Here is a 15,162-nt window from a genome sequence, read left to right as displayed (position 1 = left end):
TTTGCAATCCCTTGGATAAGTAGAGTTTCACAGAAGATAATGGGGATCACAGAGGGGGATATGGCATTCCCAGGGCCATCTTAACAGCATCATAGACCCCCTGGCAAAGTAGTGTGCTGGGGCCCCAGTTTTGATATCAAAACAGAAGCATGCATAGGCATCAGAAACATTGTGGGCCCCTGTGTTTCTGGGGCCCTTGGTTAGTGCCCATTGTGCCCATATGTTAAGACAGCCCTGCACATGACTATGAAAGATGACAGTGGCAGAGTGAACACAACTTCAGAAACAGTGCAGGAATAGCCATGGCTTCCATCCATCCATCCATCCATTATCTAACCCACTATATCCTAACACAGGGTCATGGGGGTCTGCTGGAGCCAATCCCAGCCAACACAGGGAGAAAGGCAGGAACAAATCCCGGGCAGGACGCCAACCCACCGCAGGGCACACACACACACACACACACACACACTAGGGAAAATTTTAGGATCGCCAATGCACCTAACCTTCATGCTTATTTCAGTAAATGTAACTTTACAAGGCATTTCCTGGGACTATAACAGCGGGAAGGTGATCCTTCTGAAAGTACAACATTCATTATTAAATACGTTATTGGATTTGACTCTCATTTGGGTGTGTGTGTCTCAGTCTTTCCATCTTGGTGCGCCTTACTGTATTATTCTTGATGTTGTGAAATGGCAACAATTGTTTGCGACTTAGAACAATACCCTAACATATTTTGTTTTCCATCTCCTTCTACTACTTTGAATATTATCTTTGTGCTGAATCCCTAGCTACAGCATTAGAAAACCACGGCGTCATCATGATTTCCAAGGAAACTATGAAGCGTCTTCCTGAGTACCATTTTGCAGTTGGGGTGTCTTAAAATCATGACGTTATTCGTTCGTTAAATGTTACTGCTCTTTGGTGTGGCAGTAGGACACTTTCTAACTACTTCTTATCTCCTACTCCGAGATAGGACAACTTACCCTATTCGGACTTTTCCTAGGAGTCATTCTGAGATGCTTGAAAATACAGGCAAACAGTAGATTGTGTCTTGAAAGTGAACAGATCTGGTGTGCTAAATAATGCAACATAAAAAGCCATAAAGTAAGAAATTCAATTCGGCTTTTAAAGCAGCGTACTGACGGATCGAAAGGACAGAGTAACGAAGGTGATACGAAGACAAGGTGACCAGGCATAGCACTTGTTCCTGAGGAATAACTATTAAGAAAACAGGGTAGGCATCTTGTAGGTGTCTGCCAGAGAGAGCAGCAAGGTGGGTGTAATCAGGAGACGTCAAGTTCATAAGAGGATCAGCTTTTGGAATCCGGAGAGAACTTTCTAAACGGTGTACATAGGAAGGCCCCCGTCGCCCTCTAGCGGCGCCTGCTCATGTCCCAATTTCACCTCGCCGCGCCTCTGTCAGAATCAAAACACTGCGATTACGTGCAGCTCCCCTGCAGCAGTGACGTCAGCGTACGGCGCCCCTGGCCACGCCCCCTGGGACGTGCGGGCCAAGGGGCGGGAGCGCGCGCCTCGCGTATTGTGATGGGATTAGCCTACGAGCGGAAGTGATGTCACCGCAGGCCGTCTCCTCCATGTTATTGTTATTGTGGCCGCGGGATGGTGTAGACGGGAGCTTTGGTTTTTCTCCCAGCGAGCAAAACCCACCGACATGAACGGCATCACTAAGAGCCGTTTCGAGGTAAGAGAGCGTGTGGCAACTGACAAGAGAGGTGGATCTACTTCGCGGACACACTATGTGCAGGACAGAGGGGGAAGAAAGCAAAGGAAGGGAGGACGGACATCGCACAGTCCTGCGTCCGTGTGTCTGTTTCAGACGAGCCGAGGTGACAGTCGGCCGAGTGGGGGGTTCTGTGTGTGACAGTGCTGACTGGGCCAGTCCGAACCTTTCTGCCCTTGTCAGCGTCTGTCATACGTGGTGTGGTTAGTACGCCTGCTGTGAGAGGGAGAGCTGTCCACCTCCGTCTGTCCTGTGCCATGAGGAGAGACAGAGGACATATACCTTCCAGTCCGCCTCTTGAAACTTGTGGGAGTGAGAAGTAGCACATGTAGGTCAATGTTTTCAGCGTTCGGGCTGGACTCTTCCTCTCAGGGGGCTCGCACGTGAGTTGATTGTCGGGCTGCATTCGTTCAGTCTTGCATTTTACTGTCGAAACGGCCTCACCCATCCAAACCCCTCATCGCCGTCAGAAAGTACTTACCCTTCAGTGCGCATTCAAAGAAAGAACAGTCCAATCTAAAGGCATCACACAGCGCAAGTATGTCGCATCTCACTATTTCATGTTGAAAAAATGATATCCGTTTTGCTCAGTCAATAGAAACTGAATATTTTAAGATCAGATGTTATCTTGCCATCCATTTCCCTATGCAAACATGAACTGTAAACGTGATTGTGGGCTTTTCACTGAAATCTACCAGATCTTCCTGTCTCATTAAGAACAGAGGCTGTCTGCCACCACAGTTGTAGCAACCAGAGACCTCATAGTGAATGTGGCATTCAGGACAGTCGTTTACCTTCAAGTCAGTCTGTGGCCTCATGAAGCCAGAACTGCACAAAAAGGTGTGCAAAACTTAAGCTGTTTGAAGGCAGAAAAGAAGCCCCTGCCTTTGTTCTCAAACATGACAAAAATTTGGGTTTCGTGTATGTGAGCAAACTTGGCCAAAAAATATGATTTTGAAAAAGTGCATCATTAGAAAAATAACACGGCAGGAAATGGAAAATGGTAGGCTTGACATTAATTTATGCGGTCGATTCCTTATCCAAGGTGACTTGTAACATTTGAAATACTATGGTTATATTTATTTTGGTTTTTTTTTCCAGTCAGAGCACTGTCAGGTGAAGTGACCTGTTCATGGTCTCGCAGTGTCAGTAGCAGGATTTGAACCCACAATCTCTGGGTTCAAAGTCCAAAACCTTAACCACTATGCCACATTGTCTGCTGTGGCAGCCCAAAGTTTTTGAGAATCTCGTAAGTGACTTGTTGTCTCCCCACTCCATAGAGACTGGTGTTGTACTTCCTCTTCTTACTTGTCATTGCTGTGTGTGAAATGGCTGCACATATTGTGCTCCTTAAAAGTAGGTAAAATCTTCCTTTTTATGTTCTATTAATCTGATCTCCTGTATTACATTAAAATAAACTTGTATAGACACAGATTATATTAATTATTTTTTAAATGCAACTTGTATGTTTAACAGGCAATCAGAGTGACCTCTGTGCAGAAGTTAGCGAACTTTGTAGTTTGGCAAGTGATGGGATGACTTTAGCAGCTCTGGAGGCTACCAGATATTTGCTGTTGTTGTCAAGTGTGTCTGAAATCTGTTTTCCTTCCAAAACTGCTTCACATGTTTCTGATGTCTTGGCTGCCTTGCATGGACAGCCTCCATGTAGCTCCAGCCTGAGACAATCCCAACCACCATGCTTGATACTGAGGTAAGGATGAGTCTGGTGGTGGACATCGGTGATTAGTTTCTGTTATGAAACTTAATGTTTCTTGTTATGCCCAAAATTCACCCACAAGGAATTTTTCTCAATAAATCTTAAGAATAACCCAAATGGTCTTTTGCAAACATAACATCAGCAGCCCTGTGCTGTTTTGAGAGCAAAAGGTTTCTACTGTCCAGTGAAAGCCAACTGCTATTTATCTTATTATAGTGTAAGAACATGGTGCAGACAGGAGTGATTTTGACGTTCTCCTGGGGTGGTTCTGGGCAGTTTCTAGGAGTTTTTTTGTTGCTGTGTGGTTGAGTTTTGAAGTTGACCCCACACACTGCAGTGCCCTTTCACCTAATTGGCCTGTTATCTTAATGTGCCCTTTGACCTCTGGTCATTTCTCCATTAAAAGTAGCACATTAAGCACAGACATTGTCACCCAGTAACATTTAATGTAACTGCGATGTTTGCCCACTCACTAAACGTTGGTTACCGTATGCCAAGGTTATGCTTGAAAATGTTTGAGCAAGCAAAAAATAGCAGCTGCAAATCTGTAGCCCCTGGCTGGCACAGTGGGTTCAGTATTTCTTTCTCTTTGTTAACCAGCAGCATCTAAGAAATTCCTGCTTAAACCTGTGCAGTGGAGCAGTTAAAGCAGCCCCCTGCCCTGCAAACCTTGATGTTCCCATTTCAAGCGCCCCATGTGTGTAAGTGAGGTGTGTAAGGCAGTGCATATATTGGGATGGCTGCAGCAAGCATAAGCTTTGTGTAAAGCACACAGATATTTTCATTCCATCTATTTTCTTACCTGTCTGACCAGTTCATAGCTGCTTGCAACACAGGCCACAAGGTGAGAACCAGCCATGCCTGGCTGGTTTTGCAATTGCCAGCTAGCCTAAGGTACATGTCTTTTGGATGGGAAAGGAATATTGCGGTATTCAGATGAAAAAAATATACACAGACACAAGAAGAACTTTCACATTCCACACGGGCGCTGTCTAGTCTGAGATTTGCACCCATGGGTCTGTAGACGTTCCAGAAGTCAAGTTTTTTGAATTAACTTTTCAGTACCCAAAGATGTTGTCGTCTTGTCAGCATCACACATCGGTCAGCTTCTGAGCCCTGATGGAACTAAACTGTGCTATAGTAGTGTAGTGATTTTAAAGATGTGATTTACTAAACTTTACTTTAGTTATTACTGGCTGATTGTTGAAAAATCCAAGGAAAAGTCAAGATAAGCAGGCACATGGCGAGTGTGGGGTGCACGTGAGGCTGGCTTGCATGTGAGAGGATGGTATAGAGCAATGGGAGCTCTCGGGGTGCTTGGGGGAGGAGGGGAGCATGACAGTCCTGATGAAGATGATGTTCTTTAAAAGAATAAAAATCACATTTTAAAGATTGTCTTTAAATTGCACTGCATAATTTAACATTACTGACAAGTGTTCTTCAATCGTGGCATGAAAGTATCAGTGTAGGTATAGCCAAGGCCAGCAGTTCTCAACCTGAAAACAAACTGGGGACACATTGTGGACCTTAACCTTTCATTTGCTGGAGAAGGGTGTATGCCAAGAAAAATGCTGCTATAGAGTGCAGACGTAGGTTTTGAGAATATGTAAGCAAGTGATAGGGTAGACTGTGCATGAGAAGTGAATTCTGCTGTCCAGGAGTACTGTATGTCTACTGAGAAGAATTTCAAGGCCTCCCGCTCACCTAGAGTGAGTATTTTAGGTGCCCTACATATCCCTGGTTTGTCACCAGTTGCTTGGGTACTTGCAGAGCCTCGTTGTCTGCTGTGCCACCTTTAGCCTGGGTTTGTCACTGCCACATGATTTTCAACTGCAGACTCACAGGGATTAACCACAGGCTTTTAATCCTAAACAGCAGGGGATTTGTTATGATCAATCCCAGAATGCTTTGCTGTGCTAGAGCTTTTTACTGTTCTGATAGAGTAATGCATTTCTGTTGAAGTTCTTTTCTTTGAACTCCTAGCAGCATTCCTTAGGTGCTGTCAGTAGTCTTGGCAGAAGATGGTGCCAGTGGAAGACGGGTTAACTATTGAGTACAGGATTGTCAGGATTGTCCCAGTTGACCTCTCAGTCATGCCAGTTCTATGCTTACCCTCAGAACCATAAACACATAGAATAAGTTACCAACTGGTGTGATAGAGGGTTGTTATCTGGGATCTTCAGAACGTGACAATGTTATTTTGGAGAGATGAGGGCAGTAGGATTGGCAAAATGACTAGGCTGAATGACCTGTTAGCATCCCGTATCTCCAGCTCTCTTGCTGAATGAGGTCAGGTCATGTAGGGGAGCATGCACTGGTACAGAGTGTTGCCACACCCAGCACGCGATGAGACAGTGCGGGATCCTGGTTGGCAACACCCTAGGCAGACATGCGATTCAGTCCCACCCCTGGAAATGACCCATCTATCTGCCACAGCCAGGTGTTATGTGGGTGTCTCCTTGGCCTGGTCCAGTCACAACAAATGTAGATCTTGTGAGCCGGATCACCCTCGGGGAAGTGTGCCACATGGCTGTAGTGCTGTAACCGACACTCCTTCATAATGCCGGTAATGTGCCTCATTCAGACTCTGTGAGCAACCACTCATTCGACACAAAGTTGAAGAGACACAGTACCGAATGAGTCTAGTCTTCTTCTCGGGTCACTGGATAGCATCCATGTCTCTCAATCTTATAGCAAGACAGAAAGCAAAAGGACTCTAAAGACTTGGACCTTCGTCCGTTTGCAGAGATATTGGGAGCGTCACGCAACCCTTTCCAGTGACCTCATGACTCCCTATGCTCCCCAACCTGTCTACTGACTTCATACGAAGAGTCACCAGAGACATGAATGTCGCTGCTGAGGTAAGTAAATCTCTCAATGCAGTTGACACTCTCTCCGCAGACAGACACACTGCTGATGGCTGTTCCCAAAAGGTCTTTAAAGGCCCATATCTTAGTTTTTATCCAGGGCACTCACAAGCCCAAACACTCAAACTCCTCACTCAGTCTCTAGAGAGCCCCTATCAGCCCCTCCATTGACTCCGCGAAGATCACAGCATCATCGGCAAAGTCAAGATCAGTAAATCTTTCTTCACCAACAGATGCCTCAAAGTCAATGGACCTCACAACCCTTCCCAACACCCAGTCCTGAATGGCCGAATGCCCAGGTTATTGAGACAGGTGTCTGGTTTCCTCTTTAGAAGTTTTTGAGGGTCAGGGTTTCTTCTTTAGAGGTTTTTGAGGGTCATGTCAACTTTGAAGCAGGATTTTAGGTTGAAGCAGCCAGTGCAGAAAAGTGAGTCTTGACCGCTGCCAACTCCTGACTTACTGTAAGGTGTGAACTGCTCTACAGGCTGGACAATGAGAAAGGCAGCTGAACAGTTCTGACAGTGCTCACTTCTGGAGAGATGTTGAAGAACACAGTTAATTGGGACATGGAGCAAAAGCCTCCCCCATTGTGCTACACTGCTTGCTCATCTGTGTGCCAGTACACCTTCTTTGTTGAGACTGTGAAGTAGTGCGCTTGTTTGTATTTTTCAGGGTGGTTATGCACAAACCTTACCAATACATCACTAGTAGCTGCTTGTGCAATTTGGTATCTATGCCTCCAGCTTGTGTGACTTCTCTGCTTCATGTTTAGCTGTTTCTGCATTGCTGGTGCAGGTTTGTTTCTCTCTGCTGCTTTCTTCGGCACTTTCATGCAGTACAATCTTATTGAACCACTCTATTTGCTCAAAACAATTCTTTGTTTATGTCTCTTGTCAGGTTTTCTGCACCAACGATGAGGCCCCCATTAACAAAAAGCTTCCTAAGGAACTACTGCTGAGGTGAGTATCTGTGCTGTGCAGAGGTCCCCTGTCTTTGATCCTGTCTGCTGCTGGTTCTGGTGTGCTTGGTGTTTTTGTTGTAGGGAGGATGGGTGCAAATTCATTTTTATTTACTGATTTTCTGTATCACCCTTTTCGTATGCTGTGGCAGCACTCTGAAAGCAGATTTTGTTCAGTGCCACATTTGTTTTTTTCCATCAGGCAGCGGCCGTGGCATCTCTACTATGTTTTGTCATTATCTCCCTATACAGATCATAGTGACTCCTTTTAAAATGCTGATTAAAATTGTTCTCTGCATTTGTAATCTGCCCAGTGTCATAATTTTAAGAAGAAGAATAAAGGTGAATGTTCAATCCATCAGTATTTTGTGCCTAGTGGTGAGATCCTTATATCTCACCATGGTCTCTGTGCTTCCACTGTGTGATACAGAGGTGTATTCCAGTTTTATGAAACCCTTTGTCTAACTATGTGCTTCCTATGCCCGAATTTATTCAGCATCTTAGAATTACTCCTACGAATTGTACTAAAAAGTCTACCTAGGATAAGAATCTGTCCTACCTTCGAGCAGGTCATGAGAATTAGTTGTAAATCTTCATACGATCATTCCCAGCAAGGAGTAGGAGGCCACGTTTGAGAATGACATCACGATTTTATGGCACTCAAGCCACAAATTGCCAATCATGATGACATTTTGTAGTTTTCTGATAATAGCAGCAAGGCTTCACTACAAAGGTGATAATTTTCAAAGTAGAGAAGCAGGAGGAAAACATAAGATGGTATCAACTGACTTGGAATAACATGAAGGATTTCTGGAATGGACTGGGCAACATTACTGTACTTAAGTAACCCATGGCTCAGGTGCTAGAAGGGGATGTGGCCAAAGCTAACGCCATGACCAGTTTTTTAATAGATCTTTTCCTCCTACTGCCACCTTCTTCCAACTACCAGACCTCCCACACCATCCCTGCTACATCAACAACTTGTACCAAGTCAACTGAAATGGCCAATAATAAGTCCACATCTAACCAGCAGTGTGGACTGTCCATAACTGAAGACTAACTAAGGAGACAACTGAGGAAGTTACATGCAGGAAAAGCTTCAGGACCAAATGGATTCAGTCCTCAAGTTCTTAAGGCCTGTACTAACCAAGTGTGTGATGTCCTCTGTCACCTGTTCAATCTGACCTTATGGCTTCAGAAAGTGCCACTGCTGTGGAAAACATCCTGCATTGTTCCTGTTGCAAAGAAGGCGGGCACCTCTTCATCTAATGACTATAGACCAGTGACACCTACATCTCACATCATGAAAACCTTTGAGAGACTGGCCCTGAACTATAGGAGTCCTCTTGTGGTAGACCACCTGGACCCACTGCAGTTTGCCTATTGGAGAAAGAACGTGGAAGGTGCAATTATCTGCTCCACAAGGCTTATTCTCATCTGGACAAAGCTGGCTGCACTGTGAGGATTAAGTTTTTTGATCTCTCCAGTGCCTTCAATACCATCCAGTCATCCCTGTTAAATGATAGACTCAGATATATCCAGATGAATGAACCTATGGTGTCCTGGATAATGGCCTATCTGTCAGGCAGGCCACAGTTTGTGAGAGTCAAGGACCAGGTTTTGATAACAGATGAGAGCAACACTGGAGCACCACAAGGAACAGTCCTGTCTCCTTTTCTCTTCACTCTGTACACCTCCGACTACAAATATAATACCAGGCCATTTCACTTGCAGAAATTCTCAGATGATTCAGCAGTTATGGGGTCTGTTGATAAAGGGGTTGAGACAGAGTATAGGAGTTGGATGGAGAAGTTTGTTTCTTGGTGCAAAGAGAATTGTCTGCACCAGAGAGCCTCTATGGTCCGGTCACTATTTAAGGAGTGGATGTAGAGGTGGTGCACTCCTACAAGAATCCACATCAATGACAGGTTGGACTTGTTTTGGAACACAGTGGAACTATATAAGAAAGGGGAGTGCAGGCTTTGTTTCCTTATGAGACTGTGTTCCTTTAATGTGGTAAGTGATATCCTTCACATCTTCTATAACTCTGTGATGGCTAGTGTAACCTTCTATGCTGTGGTGTGCTGGGCTGGTAACATCACTTCAAGAAAGACCCACCTAATCAACATGCTAATTAAAAGGACAAGCTCAGTTATTGCACACACTCTGGACCCCTGAAGGCCGAGCAAAGGAGAGAATTAAAACAAAACTGAGTGCAATTATGAACAATGCTGCACATCCACTCTCTGCCACAATAACACTGAGTACTTTCAGCCAACAAATTATTCAGCAGAAGTGTATCAAGAAACACTACTGGGGCTTCTCTGTACCAATATCAGTAAGTCTGAATAATGCCTCACTTTGATTGTGACAGCCAAGTCAGAACTTTTTAATTTTCTTGCTTTATATTCCTTCTGCTGTGTGTTCAAATCAAAGTGTGCTTGCCTCTCCCCGTAATCGCCGCCCCACTTCTGCAATGCTGTGGTCACCCAGTGCCCTGGGAGTCTCCACCTGCCTCCTTGAACCTTCCCAAGCTTACAGTATAAAGTCTAATGCAAATATTCCAGGGGTTTATGGAAAGCAGAGCTCTGTGTACCCCTGTGACATTTTGTAGTCAATCACCCATTCATCCCACTTACTTTCAGGGTAATATTCTGGCTACTACGGTATAGTTAGTATCCATGAGCACCTTTGTGTTGATACTGGGATATTGCTTGTGATTCACATATACTTGCTCATCCATACTTGGGCCAGTTTGCATGAATGCAGCTTGCTTTAACAATATTTCACCTAGAGCTGTGGGGAAATGTATAAATCTGCGTATTACCTCATGCATTGTAAAAATCCTCAAAGTTTGCTGCAAAATTTGAGAAATGGTTGGTTGTGACATGCCCAAAGCAAAGTTATTGCAAAGCTGTGTTTTTTCAGTGGCCAAATAATTAATGTTCCCAAAACTTCTCTGCATAGATGGATCATTTGTATGATTTGTTATGAATATTATTCCGTCTCTGTCTAAATTGTATCTTTTTACACGATCATTGTTGTCCACTGTTTTCAGAACATTCTGCCTTTCTGGGTTCCACTTGCTGTCTGAATGCTCTCTTCTGGCAGTTTCAATCTACTCGCTAAACCACAAACTCTTCTAAATCCAATGTGAAGTTAGGAGTAGTTTCTTAAATTAGGAAAACTAATAAAATTCTTTTACTCCTTGCCCTATGAGTAGGACCAAATTTACATGACTCTTGAGATTTTTCTAGCAAGTTAGAGTTTTTCTACTCTGAGATGCTTAATAAATATGTGCATTGGTCTCACCATTGAAAACATTGCCTTTTAACTCTTGAGTCAACACATAGAGTTGTTGCGAATGTCGACAATCCTCGACATCCGGGGTAGAGGGCGGTAATCGGCTGTAAACTTCGATAAACCCCCCCATCTATTTGCTAGCAGTATGCTGTTTGCATCATTTGTTACACTGGCACTGCTGTTTCAGGTGTCTGTTGCTGCATACTGTGAGTGCTGTCACCACCAGTGGCCACCTTCACCCGGCTGTCAGCAGCCACAGTGGTCACAGTATGTAGGAACAGACCTCAGAAACAGCAGTGCCAGTGTAACACATACAGTGTAATGTGGCAAGGCACGCCATTGGCTGCATTTAACGTTACCATACCATGGCTCATGGAACATAAAACACAGGGACCATCCATCCATCCATTGTCTCCCGCTTATCCGAGGTCGGGTCGCGGGGGCAGCAGCTTGAGCAGAGATGCCCAGACTTCCCTCTCCCCGGCCACTTCTTCTAGCTCTTCCGGGAGAATCCCAAGGCGTTCCCAGGCCAGTCGAGAGACATAGTCCCTCCAGCGTGTCCTGGGTCTTCCCCGGGGCCTCCTCCCGGTTGGACGTGCCCGGAACACCTCACCAGGGAGGCGTCCAGGAGGCATTCTGATCAGATGCCCGAGCCACCTCATCTGACTCCTCTCGATGCGGAGGAGCAGCGGCTCTACTCTGAGCCCCTCCCGGATGACTGAGCTTCTCACCCTATCTTTAAGGGAAAGCCCAGACACCCTGCGGAGGAAACTCATTTCAGCCGCTTGTATTCGCGATCTCGTTCTTTCGGTCACTACCCATAGCTCATGACCATAGGTGAGGGTAGGAACATAGATCGACTGGTAAATTGAGAGCTTCGTCTTGCGGCTCAGCTCCTTTTTCACCACGACAGACCGATGCAATGCCCGCATTACTGCGGATGCCGCACCGATCCGCCTGTCGATCTCACGCTCCATTCTTCCCTCACTCGTGAACAAGACCCCGAGATACTTGAACTCCTCCACTTGGGGCAGGATCTCGCTACCAACCCTGAGAGGGCACTCCACCCTTTTCCGGCTGAGGACCATGGTCTCGGATTTGGAGGTGCTGATTCTCATCCCAGCCGCTTCACACTCGGCTGCGAACCGATCCAGAGAGAGCTGAAGATCACGGCCTGATGAAGCAAACAGGACAACATCATCTGCAAAAAGCAGTGACTCAATCCTGAGCCCACCAAACCGGACCCCCTCAACACCCTGGCTGCGCCTAGAAATTCTGTCCATAAAAGTTATGAACAGAATCGGTGACAAAGGGCAGCCCTGGCGGAGTCCAACTCTCACTGGAAACGGGTTCGACTTACTGCCGGCAATGCGGACCAAGCTCTGGCACCGATCGTACAGGGACTGAACAGCCCTTATCAGGGGGGCCGGTACCCCATACTCTCGGAGTACCCCCCACAGGATTCCCCGAGGGACACGGTCGAATGCCTTTTCTAAGTCCACAAAACACATGTAGACTGGTTGGGCAAACTCCCATGCACCCTCCAGGACCCTGCTAAGGGTATAGAGCTGGTCCACTGTTCCGCGACCAGGACGAAAACCACACTGTTCCTCCTGAATCCGAGGCTCGACTATCCGACGGACCCTCCTCTCCAGGACCCCTGAATAGACTTTTCCAGGGAGGCTGAGGAGTGTGATCCCTCTGTAGTTGGAACACACCCTCCGATCCCCCTTCTTAAAGAGGGGGACCACCACCCCGGTCTGCCAATCCAGAGGCACATTTGCCGTAAATCAGTATTTCATTTTGTTTTATGTGTGAAACCATTGCTTTGTGTGCTTTTCAGAAAACTTGAGTTTTTTTTTTTTTGAAAAAATATTCAGCCTTGGGCCAAAATGGAAAATAAAAATGATTAGTCCAGAAAGAGTTAATATCTGTACCTGGTTTCATGATGTACTGGTGCACTTGAACCGACATCATGATGTTCTTGGTGGATTCTTGACATTATCTTCAGCTAAATGGTTAGCACAGCAGTGGCAGTGAGCTGCTCGTCTGCAGATGTTCTTCATGTTGAACAGGGCAATGGCAGCTATTTTTATAATGCCGAGGTTATCTTTTGCTTAAACATTCACCTGTCAAATAAGAATAACCTTGAGATTACCTTCTGTCCATTGATCATGAGCTGGTAAGTGCTGTTTGCCTCCTCAGTAAAGCTGGGTAGGGCAGGTACAAAGCTGCATCCAAGAAAATGATTTTTAAAGCTAGTTATCTGTTGGCAGTGTTTATTTGCTTGTGAAAACGCTGTATAACATTAGACTACATCTACATAAACATTGATGTTATCAAATGTAAATAGAACGTCTTGTGTTTTCAGAAATTATTTTTGTCAGATGTCTAGAATAGCGCAGGATTTGTTCCCAAACTTCTCCTTGAGGAACCCCATTCATTCCATGTATTTTATTTATTTAAATTTTCCCCAGTGGCTCACCTGAGTAGGGCTGCAGTGAGTAATCGAATAAAAGTTTGATTGATTTTTATTTTCTTTTTCAACTAATCGTCCCTGCTCCTCCCTGACATTGCACACTTCCATGCTAGGATTCCCTGTGCTGTTTTTGTGTAGACCAATCATTGTGGCCGCTGCACTACATTCAGTGGAAGAAGGATCCTCCAAATATTAGACAAAATCTCATGTGTGGGAGTATTTCAACTGAAAATCGTAGGAAATACTGGTCAGTTCATTGTGTTATAAACAGACTGTGCACCATAACAGCATTTGCTAAATGCACGAACACCTGAAGAGGAAACACGCTGGAAGTGTAGCACAGGACAAACCGACAGTGCAGTAAATATCCCTCTTACATTCACTTAGCTCCTGGACAGATCGTGGTTTTAGTGTTGTGAACCTGGTTAACGTGAGAGATTCATACGAGGGGCTAACGAGACAAAAGTTAGAGCCATGGAATTTCTTGGGACAGAACAGATCATTGTATGCTAAATGCACTTGTCAGTTTGGTGGCATTATTCGTCCCAAGTGCACTGAAGTATACTAATGTTTCAGTATATAGGCTAGCTAAATGCCATACACTAGTCCGTGTAGAAAAGGCGCTATATAGGCGCCCGACCTGGCACAGAATGACACAGAGGCACGTATAAAACACACAAGGACTTTTATCTTTCTTCACCCGTGGGCGCATGTCTTCCCCGTGACCCACAGGCAATACACAGTCCCAAAAGCACAATCCCAATCACAGCAACAACACACTCTTCTCTCCCACCACTCCTCCGCAAGCTTTCGTCTCCTTCCTCCCAACTCCGGCTCCCTGAGTGGTGGTGGCTGGCCCTTTTTATATCCCACCCGGAAGCGTTCCAGGTGCTTGATTACCTGGGGCCTCATGTATTATAACGCTGTGCGTTGAACTCACACTATAACATGGCGTAAGCACAAAAGCAGGAATGTGCGTACGCACAGAAAAATCCAGATGCAGGAATCTGTACGTACGCAAACTTCCGCGTTCTTCCACTACATAAATTCCGATCAGCGTGAAAAGTAACGCACGTGCGCGCGCCTTCTGTCCTGCCCCAACTCCTCCCAGAATTACACCTCTTTGAATATGCAAATCAATATAAATAGCCCTTAAGCTCAGCCTTCTGTGAAAAGACGATGGGAAAAGCACGGGGGAAAATATAAGAATTTCAGCGAATACCAAATGGAGGCAAAGGAAAAACGTACTACAGTCGACCCTTGATATACGACCGGCCTGACATGCGAACAACTTGATTTACGACCAAAATTTTTATTTTGATTTACAACCAACATCTTGCGTTACGACCTGAATGCGGTCACGTGTATCCGCTTGCGCGATTGTAAACAAACAGCCGAGAGCGTTAGTGTCAGTTGGAGCCCAGATACTTGTGTTTGTGGACGTAATTTAGGTGAGTGCAGTTATTAATCTATATACTGGTAAAATTCCGTTACAACGAAATTTTCATTACAGTGAAATGTTTTTATAGTCCTGACAGCTTCCCCATATGATGCGAGTCTATAGAAATCTCATTACTACAAAGTACCCTAAAGACCTTGAAATGCTTGAATGAATCATTCACAGAGCAGTTAATTCTGTACCACAGCTCAATTGTGCACAACAATCCCCCAAACAGAAACACTATCATTTTTTTTTCTTCTGACTTTCCTAGTAGTTTTTTTTTTTTTGCCTTTTTTTATTTCCTGCGGATTTCAGTCTTACTTTTTACTTATTGCTCGTCAACATTTGAAAAACATCCATTGGAATTTAACTCATTGTCACCCTCCTATAGAAACGGCAGACACGAAAAAACGATAACAGTTCATATTAGAAAAAAAACTTTACATTTTTTGCAGCTCTCGATTGCGGCAAAAAGAAAAAAAGATGTTGCCAGTGAATTCGGAATTTCGCTATCGACCCTGTCAATTTTCCTGAAAGACCGAGCAAAAAAAGAAGAAAAATCTTGGCTTGCAAAACGTATGTGAACTGCTGCATTTGAAGACGTCGAAAAAGCAGTTTTTATGTGGTTCAGTGATGTGCATTCAAGAAAC

The 15,162-nt window shown here is 45.0% G+C and overlaps 1 protein-coding gene across 2 annotated transcripts in view; it reads left to right on the top strand.

Moving 5' to 3' along the window:
- The first annotated feature begins 1,550 nt into the window (after positions 1 to 1,550).
- The window catches only part of fbxl2 (F-box and leucine-rich repeat protein 2), a 35,563-nt gene continuing 21,951 nt past the window's right edge, over positions 1,551 to 15,162 (top strand). For both annotated transcript variants that reach the window (XM_028817530.2, XM_028817529.2), the window contains exons 1-2: positions 1,551 to 1,708; positions 7,229 to 7,290. In XM_028817530.2, coding sequence (XP_028673363.1) covers positions 1,679 to 1,708; positions 7,229 to 7,290 — 92 coding nt within the window. In that variant the 5' untranslated portion in view covers positions 1,551 to 1,678. The remainder of the gene's footprint in view (positions 1,709 to 7,228; positions 7,291 to 15,162) is intronic.

Source organism: Erpetoichthys calabaricus, chromosome 13 (assembly GCF_900747795.2).
Source record: "Erpetoichthys calabaricus chromosome 13, fErpCal1.3, whole genome shotgun sequence".
NCBI lineage: Eukaryota > Metazoa > Chordata > Cladistia > Polypteriformes > Polypteridae > Erpetoichthys > Erpetoichthys calabaricus.
The sequence above is the reverse complement of the archived record's forward strand: the minus strand, read 5'-3'. Positions and strand labels throughout refer to the sequence as shown.